This window comes from Mrakia frigida (assembly GCF_051309035.1).
Source record: "Mrakia frigida strain ATCC 22029 unplaced genomic scaffold BDY24scaffold_9, whole genome shotgun sequence".
NCBI classification, from domain to species: domain Eukaryota; kingdom Fungi; phylum Basidiomycota; class Tremellomycetes; order Cystofilobasidiales; family Mrakiaceae; genus Mrakia; species Mrakia frigida.
In genome coordinates, this window is record NW_027481272.1 from 216027 (window position 1) to 232228 (window position 16202).

General features: G+C 54.3%; 4 protein-coding genes across 4 annotated transcripts; 2 read left to right on the plus strand and 2 right to left on the minus strand.

The window, feature by feature from the left end:
* Positions 1-296: 296 nt before the first annotated feature.
* CFT1 (cleavage/polyadenylation factor CFT1) lies at positions 297-6697 on the plus strand (the record flags this gene model as incomplete). Its single annotated transcript, XM_076637334.1, has 22 exons — positions 297-785; positions 887-967; positions 1034-1197; positions 1329-1472; positions 1599-2245; positions 2357-2547; positions 2610-2678; positions 2754-2888; positions 3029-3194; positions 3286-3458; positions 3533-3838; positions 3920-4108; positions 4188-4568; positions 4648-4840; positions 4937-5015; positions 5088-5229; positions 5295-5447; positions 5579-5725; positions 5815-5962; positions 6049-6186; positions 6277-6406; positions 6520-6697. The coding sequence occupies 22 exons, from the start codon at positions 297-299 to the stop codon at positions 6695-6697; spliced, it is 4443 nt and encodes a 1480-aa protein (XP_076498188.1).
* An 11-nt stretch (positions 6698-6708) lies between these two features.
* SHM2 (glycine hydroxymethyltransferase SHM2) lies at positions 6709-10362 on the plus strand. Its single transcript, XM_076639669.1, has 12 exons — positions 6709-7039; positions 7282-7389; positions 7756-7809; positions 7982-8136; positions 8247-8311; positions 8387-8412; positions 8498-8799; positions 8898-9021; positions 9109-9370; positions 9455-9534; positions 9646-9840; positions 10000-10362. Exons 1-12 carry the CDS (start codon positions 6845-6847, stop codon positions 10027-10029), a joined length of 1596 nt encoding a protein of 531 aa, XP_076498189.1. The 5' UTR covers positions 6709-6844; the 3' UTR covers positions 10030-10362.
* Positions 10363-11441: 1079 nt separating this feature from the next.
* On the minus strand, positions 11442-12721 carry BDY24DRAFT_280806 (uncharacterized protein). Its single transcript, XM_076636972.1, has 4 exons — positions 12490-12721; positions 11888-12399; positions 11625-11822; positions 11442-11551 (listed from the first exon to the last, which is right to left on the minus strand). The coding sequence occupies exons 2-4, from the start codon at positions 12269-12271 to the stop codon at positions 11528-11530; spliced, it is 606 nt and encodes a 201-aa protein (XP_076498190.1). The 5' UTR covers positions 12272-12399; positions 12490-12721; the 3' UTR covers positions 11442-11527.
* Positions 12122-15762, minus strand: BDY24DRAFT_360264 (uncharacterized protein). The gene is made up of 15 exons (XM_076637860.1): positions 15306-15762; positions 15015-15195; positions 14839-14932; positions 14713-14777; positions 14517-14602; positions 14365-14439; positions 14144-14294; positions 13908-14064; positions 13755-13821; positions 13244-13678; positions 13109-13169; positions 12949-13041; positions 12818-12872; positions 12490-12742; positions 12122-12399 (listed from the first exon to the last, which is right to left on the minus strand). The coding sequence occupies exons 1-15, from the start codon at positions 15651-15653 to the stop codon at positions 12397-12399; spliced, it is 2124 nt and encodes a 707-aa protein (XP_076498191.1). The 5' UTR covers positions 15654-15762; the 3' UTR covers positions 12122-12396.
* Between the last annotated feature and the right edge of the window lie 440 nt (positions 15763-16202).

The following is a 16202-nucleotide window of genomic DNA, read 5'->3' on the forward strand; positions in this document are numbered from 1 at the left end:
GAAGGAAAAGAAGGAAGGAAGTGGTTGAAGGAGAGCCAGCGACGTCGAAAAAAAAGGGGAGACTTGGACGGAGAAAAGAGAGAGATTCAAACTCCGATTCTCTGAAAGTGAGCTTCGACTTCTTTCCTCTCGGCTGCTCGTTTTGAGCGCTTCTCTTCCAACGGCCATCTGAGCAAAAACGAAGAAAGGGCATTAGTGGACGCGCCTACTCTCCTTCCTTACTCCTTTAATAAAAAAAAAGCCAACAACTCTCTCAGCTTTCCTGAAGAGATCGTCCCTCCCTTCCCTTCGACACGATGGCTCCCTTCTCCCTGCTCAACACGCTCATCCCCCCCAGCGGAGTCTCCCACTCTCTCTTCCTCCCCTTCACCCCTTCGGTCCTGCACCCCTTACCCTCTCGTCCCTCCCCTCTCGGAATCCCCATCCCTCCCGGCCGAGTGTTGACGAACCTCGTTCTCGCTCACGGACGTCGGCTTCGAATCTTTGAGGTCCGAGAGGAGATTGAACTCATGGGGGAGGACGTAGTAGAACTTCAACGGAAACGAGAAGGTAAAATCTCGGTTACAGCCCAAGAAGGAGGAGGGGATGGAGAGTTTGAGATTGGAGGAGGAGGAGGAGCTCAAGGGATCATCAAGGAGGAGGCCGCTCCTCCTAAATCGTTGAGGCTTCACCATGTCTTGTCCTACACGTTGCATGGAACCGTGACAGGGTTGGGAGCGATCAAGACGATTGCTACCAGGGAGGACGGGCTCTCGAGGTTGGTCGTTAGCTACGAGGAAGCAAAGGTGAGAGTGTAAACTCACCTCTTCTTTCTCTCTCCTTCCTCGACTCAAGCTCACCCACCCATCTTCTCACCTCTCGCTCCTTCGTTTTCCTTCCCAACCAGATGGCCATCCTCGAATTCAACGATCAAACCAACTCCCTCCAAACCGTCTCCTTACATACCTACGAACGAACTCCTCAAGTCGTTCGTCGCTTCTCCTTCCTTCCTTCAAACTCCTTCCCCTGACCTCGTTTCTTTCGCTTTCTTCAGGCCCAAGGAGATCTCACAGGCTACGTCCCTCTCCTCCGAGTCGACCCAGACTCTCGATGTGCTATTCTCCTGCTCCCCAACAACTCCATGGCCGTCCTCCCCATCCTCGGAGACGGAGCGGACGACGTTGATTTCGAGATGGAGGAGGGCGGGAAGGACAGGAGGTCAGTTCGAGTTCGGACGCGTCTCTTTTCGTTTCAGTTTTGCTTTTGGTTTTGGTTTTTTGGTTTTCCATTCGAGACGAAGCTGACGTTCTTGTTGTTTCGATTTTGCTGTTTGTTTGTCTCGTTCTCAGGGAAGTCCCCTACGCTCCTTCCTACGCCGTCGAGCTCTCGGTTCTGGATGCTCGTATCCGAAACGTTCAGGATCTCTGCTTCCTCCCTGGGTTCAACTCGCCTACGATTGCGATCCTCTATCAGACTCAGCAGTCTTGGGCTAAGTGAGTGGACGCACTTCTATAGATCTTGTCCTCTTTTTACTCGTTGGAACTGACGTCCACACCCGCTCGTCTCGTTCTCTCTCTCTCTCTCTCCCCTCCCTTCATCTCCGTTCCTCTCGTCTTCAGCCGCGACTCGGAACCGCTCCCCTTCACGCTCTCGTTCCACACGCTCGATCCTCACTCGCCCTCCCCTTCGTACCCTTTAATCGCCTCGATCCCCAACCTCCCCTCCGGCTCCCTCTCCCTCCTCCCCTGCCCGCCTCACATCTCCGGCTGTCTGCTCACCACGCCCAACGCTCTCATCCACATCGATCCTTCCGGGAACACGCTCACGACTGCGGTTAATCTCTACCACTCGATCGAGGTCGCTCCCACTTTCTCTGGACGACGACCGACGCCTGAGCTGACGGGTCTCAGGCTCGAAGGATCGAGGGTCGTGTTCTTGGAAGGAGGGAGGAAGGCGTTGTTGGTGACGAAGGAAGGGGACGTGAGGGAGCTGGCGTTCGAGAAGGAAGGGAGGATGCTGGTTGGGATTCAGGTCGGGAAGGAAGCGGTCGGGAGGACGGCGAGACCTGGAGGGCAGATTGCTAGGTTGGAGGAGATGAGCGGGAAGGGTGTTGCGGGAGGAAAGGAAGGAGAAGTCATCTTCGTAGGAGGGACGGGTGGGGAAGGAGTGCTCTTGAGGGTGGGGAGGGAGGGAGGAGGAGAGGCGGTGAAGGTGGAGACCTTCTTGAGGGAGGAGGAAGAAGAGGACGGGATGGACATTGAGGATGGTGAGTTCGATTAATCTTTTTCGAAAAATTCGAACGAGCAGCTTCAGTTCGTTGAGGCCTGTTTGCTGACTTTCCGCTTCGTTTCGAACGGACGCCTGTCGCTGTCCTCAGATCTGTACGGACCTTCAACGACGTCCGTCAAACGAGAAGCTTCCGCTTTCGGGGTTGCTGGATCCTCTTCTGGAGTTCAAGCTGGATCTGGATCTGGATCTGGATCCCTTCGAATCGAAGTCTGCGATACCCTCAAGGATCATGGAGCGATTCTGGATCTTGCGTTTGGAACGACCCCGCCTGGGACGGAGGTTCGTTTCGCGTTTTCCTCTTTCACAATCTCTTCGCTGACCTCATTCTTGCCCTTTTTTAGTCCATCAACGAACCTCAACTCGTCGCCATCGCAGGAGCAGGTCACACCGCTTCGTTCAACTACTTCCACGTTCGTCCCTTCCCTTCTCTCCTCTCCTCTTCTTCTTCGAACCAACGCTGACCTCTCCTTTTCGTCTTTCCTCAGCGAGACATGCCAGCCCTCAAGAAACGTCGCATCAACAGTCTCGCCGGTTCTCGAGGTCTCTGGTCCCTTCGAGTCCCGATCCCTCAATCCGGACGACACCTCACCAACGGAGCCGCCGCTGCTGCTGCTCTCAGAGTCCCCGACAAGGACACGGTGCTCGTCGTGGATGATAATCACGAGAGTGGGCATTCGAAGGTGAGCTTTCAGCTTTCTTTCTTCAACGAGAGCGAGGGTTGGGTTGGGTTTTGGGTGGGAGAGCTTGACGGCTGATTGAGGGGGTTTTTCGTTCGAATCCCCCACAGATCTTCACGCTCGTGGGGACGAGGGGAGAACCGCTCATCGTTCGGAGGATCCCAGCTGCTACGGTTTCGGCTGCCGAGTTCTTTCAGAAGACGTGTTTGGTTCATGTGACGACGGCTAGTGTTAGCGTTGTGGAAGGAGGTGAGTCGTCTTCGTCTTCTTCGTTTGTGAGGAAAAGAGAGACGCGTCGAACTGATTTTGGTTTGGTTTTGCTTTTGGCCTTTTCTCCCAGACGGTCGAGAACGGCAATCGATCAAGACGACTCACTCTCGCTTCAAATCAGCTACCATCTCGGATCCTTACGTTCTCGCTCAACGAGAGGACGACTCTATCGCTCTGTTCGTTGGAGATACGATGAAGGGAACGCTTTCCGAGGTTCAGGTCCCTCTTTCGAACGATAACCAGGTCAGCCTCCTCGTCCTCTGCCCTTTCTCGAACTCTCTTTCCTGACTCTTCTTCCCCTTAATCGATCCTCTCAGAACTCCTGCGTCGTCGCCTCCTCCATCTACACCGACAAGTCAGGCATCTTCACCGCTCGCAAAGTCCCTTCAACCTCAACGTCGACTGCTTCCCTCCTCAAACCCAAACCCAAGGCGGACGACGACGCCGAGGACGCGATGGAGGACGAATCGGATCTCTACGGACCCTCGGACGTGCCTGTGAAGGTGGAAGAGCCGGAGATGATGACGACGGCGGAGGGAGTGACGAGCTCGGTGGAGAGCATGATGGATGCTGGGAAGGGGACGCAGTGGCTTTGCTTGACGTTTGGATCGGGGTTGTTTGAGGTTCGTTTTTCTCAGTCGTCCTTCCTTTATTTGAAGCTTGACTGACTGACTGTGAACTTTCGTTCGCATTGGATTCGTCAGATCCGATCTCTACCGAACCTCGAGGTGATGTTCAGCGTGGAGTCGCTTGGACGCTTCCCGACCGTTCTTTCGGACGAGACGGAGGAGGTTGGAACCATCGACGAGGAGGCTTCCACGACTTCTTCTCTTCCGCTTCATCAACTCCTCATCGCTCCTATCGGAGTGCATTCTCCTCGACCTCATCTTCTCGTACGTCGATCCCTCTTGTTTCTCTTCCTTTCCGTCTTCCAGATCGAAGCTGACTTCTCCTCCCTCCTCCTCCCCTCAGCTCCTCACCTCCACCGGCAACCTCATCATCTACGAAGCCACTCCCATCTTCCCCTCCTCCTCCTCCTCCTCCTCCTCCTCCGATCCTCTCCCCCCCTCCCGCTCCTCCCTCGCCGTCCGCTTCGTCAAAATCATCTCCCGAGCCGTTCGACCTCCCGACGATCCTGAAGACCCAGAACCGCCCATCCCTTGGTCCCTCGTCCCCTTCGCTGGACTCAGAGGTCTCACAGGAGCGTTCCTGACTGGAGATTTGCCGTTCTGGATCTTGAGGGACGAGACGACGTCGGTGATGCTGTACGGAGTGGACGAGAGGATGGTGCATGCGTTTGAACCGACGACGATGTGGGGGAAGGAGGATCAGTACCTTTTGACGACGGAGGAGGTGAGTACAGAGAAGCTCTATCTAGCACGATTTTCTTTTTGGGTTGGAGCTGATGGGGTTTGTTTCTTCGTCGTTCAAGGGACCCAACCTCGTCGCTTTCCCTCGAGACATCGAGATCACTCAACCGCTTCCTCATCGACGGACAACGGCTGGAAGGACTTACACCCATGTTGTGTTCGATCCTCCGACGAGGCATATGGTCGCCGTGGGACTTCACGAGACGCCGTTTGAGATCTTTGACGAGGACGACAATCGAGTCGAGCACAAGAGTCGTTCGTTTCCCTTTCTTTCCTCTTCGTCTTACCTCCCTCGTTCGTTCGTTCGTTCGTTCGATGCTGACCGAGCTGTCTCCTTCTTCTTCTTCGCAGACGATCCTGTACTCCTTCCTCTCCAGGAACGATCTTCCCTCGAACTTCTGAGCTTCGAGACGGGAGAAGTCATCGATGGGTTCGTCGCGTCGTCTCTCTCTCTCCTTTTTCTCCTCGTTGACCTTTCTCTTCGTCGACTGCCTTCCCTCAGATACGTCTTCTCCGACAACGAGCTCGTCCTGGGTATCAAGTCCGTCAACCTCGAGTCCAAGTCGAGTCCGTCAGGTCGAAAGGACTACGTCGCGGTTGGGACGGGGATCACTCGAGGAGAGGATTTGATGGTTCGAGGAGCTGTGAGTTGGATCCTACTTCCTCTTCTTGAGATCCTTTTTTTGCTGATCCAGTTCACTTTTCGCAGACCTACATCTTCGAAGTCGTCGAAGTCGTTCCTCAACCCGGTCGACCTCAATCGAAGCACAAGCTCAAGCTCCTCTGCCACGATCCTTGCAAAGGAGCCGTCACCGCCATCTCGGACATCAACGGGTACCTCGTTTCGGCTACTGCTCAGAAGGTCAGTTCAGCCTCCCCGCGTTTCTCTCGACGCTGCATCGCACGCATCCAGCAGAAAACGAACCAGACGCGCGTCTGTCTTCTTTCTCCCTTCTTTTTTTTCCCCTCCCTCCTCCTCCTCCTCTCCTCCAGATGCACATCCGAGCGTTCGAGCACGACGAGCGACTCCTGGGTCTGGCTTTCCTCGACGTGTCCATCTACGTCACTTCGATTCGAACTCTCAAGAACCTCCTGCTCATCGGAGACGTGGAGAAGAGCGTTTGGTTCGCCGTTTTCCAGGTTCGTCGTCGCCTCTCGTCCTCTCTCCTCTCCTTCCTCGTTTCCCTCGATCTTGACGCTATCTTTTTTTTTCGTCTTTCCATACATAGGAGGACCCTTTCAAGCTCGTCATGCTAGGGAAGGATTACCGTCGTCAACACGTCGTTTCTGCGGACTTCCTCGTCAGCGAGGGCAAGGTCGGGTTTGTCGTTTCGGATCGAGAGGGAGATCTGAGAATGCTCGAGTACAACCCTGGTCGTGAGTTCTACTCTACTCTCCTCGTCGTCGTTGTCTCTCGAGCGTTCACCTTTCCTGATTCAGTTTCGCTTCGTTGTGGTGTGTAGACGTCGACGCCGAGGCTGGTCAGAAACTCATCTATCGAACCGAGTACCATACGGGAACGGAGACCTCGGCCGTCTTGACGATTGCTAGGAGGACGACGGAGGCCGAGTTGATTGCTCCTCAGTCGGAGCTTGTGATGTGTGAGTCCGTTCATCTTTACGAGAGAGGAAGAAGAAGAGGAGGAGGAGACTGCTCGCTGACGACTGGCCTTTTCGTCCTTTTTTTTTCAGCTGGCGTCGACGGATCCATCAGCCATCTCATCGCCGTCACCGAACCCGTCTTCAAGCGACTTCAACTCCTCCAGGGTCAACTTCTCCGTTCGGTTCAGCACGTTTCAGGATTGAATCCTCGAGCGTTCAGGTGAGTTCCCTCGCCCTCGAGATCGAAGATGGAAGATGGAAGACGCGCGATGGTTCGTTCGATCCTGACTCGTCCTCTTCTTTCTCTCTTTCCTTGCCCTCTTGCTCGCTCAGAACGGTCCGAAACGATCAAGTCTCGCGACCTCTCACCAAAGGGATCCTCGACGGAGATCTCTTGTTTGGGACGTTCGACATGCTCCCTCGAGGGAAGCAGGAGGAGATCACAAAGCAGATTGGATCGTCGGTCGACGTGCTGTTGGACGACTTGGAGGAGTTGAGATCGGTTTGGTAGCTTGCATGACGGGTTTTTTCTCTTATCTCCGGCTATCTCCTGAAAGGAACACCTCGGTGCGAGAGACAGGAGAGAAGAGAAACGAAGAAACGAAAGAAGCACCGCGACTCAACCACGAAAACTGGGGTCGACGGTCGATCTGGGTCGATGGCGTTTCCCACCTCTCTCCAACTTCCATTTTTCGTTCGAAGCTCGCCCTTTCTTTTCTTGCTTCTCTCTTCCATGTTCTCACGCTCCCTGATTCGATCCTTCAGAACGCTCCCTATCCCCTCTACTCGAATCACCTCTTCCTCTGTCAGAAACATGTCTGCTCAAGCCAAGATCGCCCTCCCTACCGACTTTGTGAGTTTAGAAGAAAACGAGCTGGCCTTCCCTTCCCTTCCTCCCTTCCCTTCCCTCTCTCTCTCTCCCTTCGCCCGATCCGCCCTCGTTTCGCTTCCCTCGTCCAGATCGTCTGAGTGGCATCCTCGTGGTGGCTAGAGATCTGGGTAGACGGGTAGAGAGAGAGCTTTGACTGAAACCGATAAAAGAGAAGCTCAAACTGACTCGATTTCCTCCTTTCCTCCCTTCTTTTTGGAAACAAGAACGCTGTCCTCTACTCGTCCATCGAGGAGCAGGATCCCGAGGTCGCTGAGCTCATCGAGCTCGAGACCTGGAGACAGTTCTCCGGTCTCGAACTCATCGCTTCCGAGGTAAGTCTAACAACATCTCTCCTCTCTGTATTCAGCAGGAGGTCGTGAGGTGCTCGGTGCGGAGCGGGCGAAGAAGGTGGTCGTTGAGATTGGGAAGGTCGTTGCAATCGAGCTAGTTTTGGGCATCGAGAACAGCTCTGGAGAGATCTCCATCGTTGGCTCGAGGCTTCGATCCCTTTTTCGTTGCTTCTGGGAAGGCGAAAGCGACCTGGAAAACGAGCTCGAACGCGGTCTCGACCTCCTCGTCCTCCTCCTCCCTTTCCCCTCTCCAAAAATCTCGGTGCCTCACCTTCTCGGTCGCTTCGTCGCTTTAAAGTTTCAGTCGCTGACCTTTCTGCTCTGTTTCTTTATGTTGTTCTTCTGTAGAACTTGACTTCCCTCGCTGTCATGCAGGCCAACGGATCCATCCTCACCAACAAGGCGAGTCAGATCTCCTCCCTTCAGCCCGATCTTCTTCCTTCCCTCCCTTCTCTTCGGTTTCTGACTTTCATTTGCTCTTCTTTGCCCTTCTCCGACATCTCTCGCCACTCCTTCCCTTCAAACCCAATCTCCGCCGATCTCGCACGATCCCTTTCCCACCAACCTCTTCCAGTACTCTGAGGGTCTCCCTGGAGCTCGATACTACGGAGGAAACGAGCACATCGACGTCCTCGAGAACCTCTGCCGATCCAGGGCTCTTGCCGCCTTCGGTCTCGACCCTAAGATCTGGGGTGTCAACGTCCAGCCTTACTCTGGATCCACCGCCAAGTGAGTTTTAGTTTCAGTCTCTTCCCCAGCTTTGGGAGAGTTTCGAGAGGGTCTTCGCGATTTGAGGCTCGAAGCTCATTCGCGTCTCCCTCCCTGTCCCTTTTTCTTAGCTTCGCCGCCTTCACCGCCCTCCTCAACCCCCAGGACAGGCTCATGGGTCTCGGTCTCCCCGATGGTGAGTCTCTAGATATCTCAGATATATATCGATGATTGCGAGAAGCTGACGATCTCGCTCTTCCTTCTCCTTCAGGTGGACACTTGACTCACGGATACTACGTTCGTCCTCGCTCTTCCTTCCTTCCCCGAGCTCGTTTTAACTTCTCATTGACCTCTTCTTCGCTTCCTCTTTCTTCTCTTACAGACCGCCAAGAAGAAGATGACCTCCTCGTCCATCTACTTCCAGTCCCTCCCTTACCAGGTCGTCCGAGAAACCGGTCTCATCGACTACGTTTCCCTCGCCACCAACGCCAACCTGTTCAAGCCTCGAATGATCGTCTGTGGTGCTTCCGCCTACCCTCGAGACTGGGACTACAAGGAGCTCCGAACCATCGCCGACAAGCAGGGAGCTTACCTCCTCTCCGACATGGCTCACATCTCTGGTCTCGTCGCCGCTGGAGTCCAGAACTCTCCCTTCGAGTACTGTGATATCGTCACCACCACCACGTGAGTAGCTCTCTTCGTACATCGCTTCTTCGAAGCCGTGCTCGAGTGAAAGGAAGCCGATCTGACCTCGAAATCTGCTCTCGTTCGACCTTTCTCAGCCACAAGACCCTCCGAGGACCTCGAGCTGGTTTGATCTTCTTCCGAAAGGACAAGGAGGCCGACCTCGAGGCTCGAGTCAACTCTGCCGTCTTCCCCGCTTGCCAGGGTGGACCCCACAACAACGTACGTCTCTTCGTTCGCTTTTCTCGACGCGCGTCGAACTCGAGCTCACCTTCTCCCTTTCCCTTCCCTTCCCTTCCTCCTCTTCAGACCATCGCCGCCATCGCCGTTGCCCTCAAGCAGGTCGCCTCCCCCGAGTTCAAGGCCTACGCTACCCAGGTCATCGCCAACGCCCGAGCTCTCGCTGCCTCCCTCCTCTCCAACGGTCCTCACTACAAGCTCCAGACCGGTGGAACCGACAACCACCTCGTCCTTTGGGATCTCCGACCTCTCGGACTCACTGGATCCAAGATCGAGAAGATCTGTGATCTCGCTCACATCACCGTTAACAAGAACGCCGTCGCTGGAGATAGTGAGTTCGGAATCGATCGGTTCGAAGAGAAAAGCTCGACCCTGACCTCGACGCGTCCGTTTCCCTCCTTCCTTCCTTCCTCAGCCTCCGCTCAGGTTCCCGGAGGTGTTCGAGTTGGTCTCTCCGCTTTGACCTCTCGATCCATGACCGAGAAGGAGATGCCTGTTCGTTTCCAACTCTCTCTCTCTCTCTCTTTTCCTCAATCCCTCTTCGAAGGAACTAGAGCTGACTCTCCTCTCTTCCCCTTCCTCGTCTTTCCTTCGAACCCCTCACAGCAAGTCGCCGCCTTCCTCCACCGAGCCGTCCAGATCGCTCTCACCCTCCAGACCGAGGCCGGATCCAAGCTCCTCAAGGACTTTGTCTCCAAGGCTACCACCGGAGACGGAGAGGGAAGGAAGCAGATCCAGCAGCTCGAGAAGGACGTGATTGAGTTCTCCACTCAGTTCCCCCTTCCTGGTGTTCCCGATTCTGTGAGTCCCTACTTCCTCCTGTCTCTTTCCTTCAAGTCGAAACTCGAAAACTGACTCCTCCCTTCTCTCTCTCTCCCTTCTCTCTCTCTCCCTTCTTCTCTCTCTCTCTCTCTCTCTCTCCCTCCCTCCCTCCCTCCCTCTCCTCTCATCTCCTCTCAGTCCAAGATCATCCGACCCGCCGGTCACTAGATCTAGATCGCTTCTCCTTTCTCTCTCTCTTTTTCCTTTGACGGTCCCTTTTTGCTTTCCCTCTTTCATCTTCTTTTTGTTAATCAACCCAACTCGGTCTCAACACACATCGCCTTTTCGCTCGTTAAACTCTCAAATCTCACGTTGTTCTGTTCACCATCACAAAAAAAATCCCGAGAGGGAGGGCGGCGAATCCTCAACGGAAAATGCCTTTCTCTATTCTTCGCTGTACTAGTCTATCCCCTCTCGAGATGTTTCGGGTTTCTCTCTATGAGTTTTTGTTTTTCTTTCTTTCTTGCAATATCTACATTAAAGAGGTTGTTTTTTCTTGAATTGGGTCGAAGGAGGAAGATGGAGAGCAAGGAGGAAGAGAGGGGAGGAAAGGAGAGGGGAGGAAGAGGGTGCGTGGGTGCGACGCGTCGATGAACTTCAAGTCCTTTCGGTCAAAGGAACAAGAAAGGCAATCATCGATGGACTTTTTGAAACGTTCTAGAGACAAGGGAGAGAAAAGGACGAACCGAGCGGAACGGAACGCTCGTGTCGATGGAGGCTTGAGCTCGACGCGTCGCAGGAGACATCTCTGTGGACGACGAGAATTTAAGAGGGATCGGGATTGGAGGATCGTAATGTGCTAATGTTGATATGCTGAGATTTGGAGTGGTGGGGATGCCTGATCAACGGGGGGAACAAGCAAGGCAGTCTCGGGTTTTGGAGGGGGTTGTCGACGAGCGCGTCAAATCTTACATCGCAGTCATTTTGTTCCTCGCTCTGTTCAGGTCCCGCCCAGCTGGAAGTTTTTCATAGCTGGCTAGGTCGAAGGGAGGAGGGAGAGTCGGAGGGAAAGACGAGCAATGCGAGCTCACTTCAGCCCATCGCCCAGCTGGCGGCCAGTTTCGAACGGCTTCGACCGACGAAGGAAGATTGCCATCTGGAAGAATCCTGACTACTAAAGACGGCCATGTTTCAGCGGGATTGGAGCTTGGCTTCGTGAAAGCCTGGAAGAAGAGGAAGAGAGGAAGAGAGGAGCGGCGAGGTCCTCGTCGTCCAATCGTTCGCCTCTGATTGTTTCCCTCCCAACACAACGAACCACAGAGAGGTTTGATAACGAAGTAGGTACTGATAGAGTGGTGAGACTGGGTATAGATGCGAGATGAAATGCTAAAAGCGGAAGAAGCGGTACAGTACAGGGCTGAGAAGGAAAAGCAAAGAGGGCAAGAAGGGGAGGGAACGTCGAAGAAGCCAAAGATGGATCGAAACAGAAAGGGTTGGGGAAAGGAAAGGGAGGCTACTAGACTATGGTTACAGGATATGGATCCTAGGAGATGAGTGAGTATATGCGAGCAAGAGGAGAGCAAGAGAGAGAAGAGAGACGACGTGACGACCGAGCTCGACCAAACAACCTCCTCTCCCTCCCTCGTCCCTTGCTACCACTGCCCCAAGCGGTTCCTACAGCAGTACCCGGAGCAGCCTAGCTTGAGAGCTCCTTAGTGGAATATCGCTAAGAGTCGAGGGTCCTGAGAGGCTGTGGAGGGAAGAGCGAGGTCCTTATCAGCTTCGTTTCAGCCCACGTTCGAGTCAGAGGGAGCTGAACTCACGATCAAAGGAGTGCGTCCGTTTAGAGGAGATAGGAGCGACAACGAGGACTTCAGTGGGAGGAAGTGTAGGTATATGCTGCTGAGGCTGAGGTTGGGGTTGAGGATGAGGATGAGGGTGAAGCTGAGGTTGCTGAAGGAGACGAGAGAGGAGGGAGGTCGAGGAGGAGGGGGGAGAGGTCGAGGCGAAGGATACGGGTTCTACAAGAGAGTTCGAGTCAGTTTTTGGTTTGTTCTTCAGTTCGACAGAAGAAGAGCATACTCACTTTTGAACTCGAAGGTGAAGCTGCTTCTCCTCTGACTTGAAGGGAGGGAGGAGAGGAAACCGTCCGAGTCGATTCGATTCGATGTCGTATCGCATTCGTGTGTACCGGAGTGGAACGGACTGAGGATTCGATCCCACGACATCGACGAGGAGGAGGATGACAAGGAGGAGGAAGCAGGGATCGAGGTTGAAGACGAGGAGGAAGCGATAGAGATCGGCGAAGACATAGCTGGTCCCAGTTGATGGTTGTTGGAAGGTAGGCTGGAGGGCCAGGCTGCAGGTTGCCTTCCTCCGCTTCTCTCCTTCCCGCTTCCGCTCGGAGTTTTCGGGTCGAGTCTTGCAGCTTCCCGCGGACGAACAGAAGCGAAAAACAAAAGGATTGCATGTTCAAGAAGACTGGGGTGGACGAGTTAAACTAGAGCGTAAGGCAGGAAAATAGACGATTGGAGAGAGATGACAGAATCGGGCGAGAGATTCCGAGAATGGGTCGACGCGGTCGAAGGAGAACGATTACTACAAGGAGGAGCCAACGAGAGAGAGTCAGTGACGAAGAGAGAGAGAGAGAGAGAGAGACGGGAAATGGGATAGGCTCGGGGAACTCACCGAGAAGAGAGCGATGTAGGCCGAAACACTTCCATCTCTGTCGACGCAGGGAGTGAGGCGAAGTTGCGTCCTCTTCAGCCCGACCTCGCCTGCCGACACTCCTCTTCCTCCCGTCAACGACCACTTGGAACCAGGGAGAATTTTGACTCCGCAGGTGACGGTGAGAGGACTTCCCTTCCTGATGGCGAGCTTGATAAACGCTCGCACTCGCTTCGTCGCGTCTTTCTCGCCGCAATCGATGAGCTCGACCAGGCTGAAGAAAACAAAGAGAGAGAGAGGGATCAGGATCGGTAACGAGTACATCGAGAAGGAAAAGTATTAGACTCACTCCATGTGAATGAGCGAGGAGGAGAAGACGGCCTTGGACGAGAGAGTTGGGAGTCCTGGAGAAGAGAGGGACGAAGCGAAGTCAGGTTCGGTTCGACGACGAGGGACGAAGACGAGCAAGAAAAAACGAACCAAGGTAGTGAAGAAGATGATGAGTGACGAAGACGATCTCTTGGTTCTTGGGTCGAAGGACGAGGACCTTGTTGTAGGTGTTGGAAAAGTAGTCTGGAGAAACGAGAGACGAGTTCAGTCCTCTTTGCTTTTCTCCTCTTCCCGATCGAGCCAGACTCACCGATCTGAGAATCCAAAGGTCCGACTTCGATAGACATATCGTTCTCGGCACCCATGAGAAGCTGTGAGAGACGACGGAAGGAAGGAATCGAGTCAGAAACGGACGACGCGTCGTCTTTCGAACGAGGCTCCTCACCTGATCTTCCTTCTCCGAAACCCTTGTCCTCTGACTCTTAAGCCTACTCAGTAGCTTCCCAAACCTCTTGCCGGTTCCTCCTCCGATCGTGTGACCGTTGGCGTTCCAGGAGGTTGGAGGACGAGACGCAGTCAAAGTCCTGCTCTGAAGCGATTCTCCGAATCCACCGAGCTCTTGACCCGTTGAAGAAAGCTCGCTATCGTCGACTGATCCAGCACCGAGCTTCCTAGCAGCGACGGACCCAGCCGCGAGGTGTTCGTATTCGGGCGCGGCGACTGAAGGGTTTCGAGCGAGGTGAGGGCTGAGCTTCTTGACGGTGGGAGAGAACTCGAGAGGGTTGAGCTTGGATGAGCCTTCAGCGAGAGAGGACGAGGCTTCGCCACCGACGAGGAAGGAGAGTCGAGAGGTATTGGAGATGGAGCCTGTGACGTTGATCTGAGGAGAAAGGAGGAGGGTCGAGAATCAGCAAACGAGACGCGTCGACCATCCTTTGAGAACGAGGCGATCTCACCTGACCGCCGATGAAGTAGACGAGCGAGCCTGAGGCAGATCGGAGAGGAATCATGCAGAGAAGGTTCCTGAGCAAGAAGAGAGGAAAAGGAAACGAGGTCAGCTCGAGGGACGTTGAAGGGACAGAGACGCTCGCTCGCCTCAGGAAACTCACCAGAAAGGGACTCCAGTTCTGGTGTAGTTCAACAACAACTCGGTGATCTCCTCTCCCTCGTTCAGAGCATCTCGAAGTCGTTGAACGGAAGCGGGAGCGGTGCCAGGTCCTTGAAGGAACCTGCAGTTTCGTCCGACGATGGCTGGAGCCGAGTATCCTGAGAGTAGGAGATCGAAAGAGAGTTTCAGCGTCAGCGAGATCGAAGACAGAGAGAAGCGGTGAGAATTTTAGCTCACCCGTCATCGTGCAGAACGCTTCGCTCACGGAAACGATGGGATGATCTCTCAATCGAGGGTTGGTGATGACGAAGACCTCTCCGATCCCATCAGTCTGTCCGAGGCTTCCGAGGCGAACTTGAGAGTGCTCGATAAGCTTTCGACGGATGAACTGAAGAAACGAGGACGAGCATCGAGGTCAGTCGCGTCTTCGACTTGTGCTCAGGACGACGGAGACTCACGACTTGGAAATCGTTCTGATAGAGGGTCTCGAGAAGATGATCTTGAACTTTGGTGAAGGGAGAGAAGATTTGAGTCTGCGAAGAAAAAAGAAGAAAGGGAGTGAGTTTCGACGCGACCCGTTCGAAGAAAAAGGAAGAGGTAGAGAGCGAACCTGCTGCAAGTTCCCCATGACCTCGAGCGAGAGCTGACTTGGCATTCCAGATATCTCAGCAGGTGAGCCTCGAGTCAGATAGGCGTCTGGTGGAAGCAGGAAAGGAACGGAGGCGGACGATCAGTTCTCTTCCCTCGTCTCGTTTGGTCCCCTCTCACACCCCTTCTCTCGTTCGACGAAGAGCTGAAAGACTCACCGTTCATCGCCAAAGCACCTGTCTTGACCATCTTGACTAGCTTTTGGTAGACATCGGCATCCCACCTGAGGAAAACGGAGTCGAGTCGGTTCGTCGTTCATGTCGTCTCGAGTTCATAGAACTCACCACATATCTAGCAGAGCCTCCCTTCCAACCGAGCGGAGGTAGATTCGGAATCGATGTCGGCCGAGAGGATCTCTGAGCATCTCCAGAAAGACATCTAATCGAAAAAGGAGAGAAGAACGACGCGTCAGTCACCCGACGAACAAAGACGCGTCGACGAAAGGAGGATCGATGCTCGCCTTGATCGAGTAGAGCTCGGAGAGAGTGATCGAGATCCTTCTGGATCGCTGAGGCTCCGATGGGGTAGGCGGTGGGTGAAGAAGCTGAGGTTCGGCTGAGATCAGGAAGGTTGGAAGAGAGGAAGGCTTGAGGGTAGGTTTGGTTGAGGTTGTGATGATGAGAGGACTGATGAGCACCGAGCTGTGAAAGTCGCAAGGAAGCAGAAGGAAGAGGGAAGAGCAGGAAGAAACGGGAGGGGGTCAGTCTTCGAAAGAAGGTGAGAGAGAAGAAAAGAAGAGAGCGAAACTCACGTCCTGAAGACCTCCGACCCCTCTGATGGAACCCGTCCCTCGATCATGAAACGTCATAACACTCCCATCTCGACTGATTGCATTCTCAGTATAGTTCCTCCCTCCCAATCCTCCCGCGTTCATCATCCTCGCATCTCCCATCTCGTCCCTCCCCTCCTCCTCTCCATCGTGATCGTCCTTCGCCTGAAGAGGGTTTGAGTCTCCCAGTCGAATAGCATCTCCTCCGATAGGTTCGTAGACGGTTCTGATGGGAGACGCAGGAGTGGACAAGTCCACGGAGGTCATTCGTCGTCGAGGAGTGGTAGGTGAAGCGGTCATGGTGTTGCTGCTGCTGTTGTTTGGGACCATGGATCCGTATGCGATGCTCGAAGATTGAGGTGGAGGATGAGGGTGATGGACGTTTCCTGTGGCTCCCGTTGGTGAGGTGCTGTTGGCTGGAGGAGGAGGAGGAGCTGGGTGAAGGGGAGGAGGGAGAAGAGGGAGGTCTCGAGACTGAGGTCGAGGAGCCTTTCGTGAGAGGGGAGCTCGATGAGGAAGAGTGGAGGTTTGATGGATGTCGAGATCGTCGTCCGTCGAGGAGGGTTGGGTCTCGAGAGCAGGGACGAAGGAAGCTTCTGCAAAGAAGAGAAGGAGAGAAGGAAGGAGAGAGTGAGCCTCGAACGAGACCAAACCACCAAACCTCCAAGGAAGAGGAAGATGAAGATGAGGACTCACGACTCTCGTTCAGATTCCCCACCAACTTTTCTCCCTCCTCAGCATCCTCATCCGTAGACCCACCCATCACTCCTCCCTCCTCAGCTTCCTCCTTCTCCTCCTCCTCCCCTCCCTCTTCCCCATCTTCCTTCCTCCTCCTGCCCTCGAAGAGCTCCCTCGTCGTATGCTCCCGCTCGAGTCGGT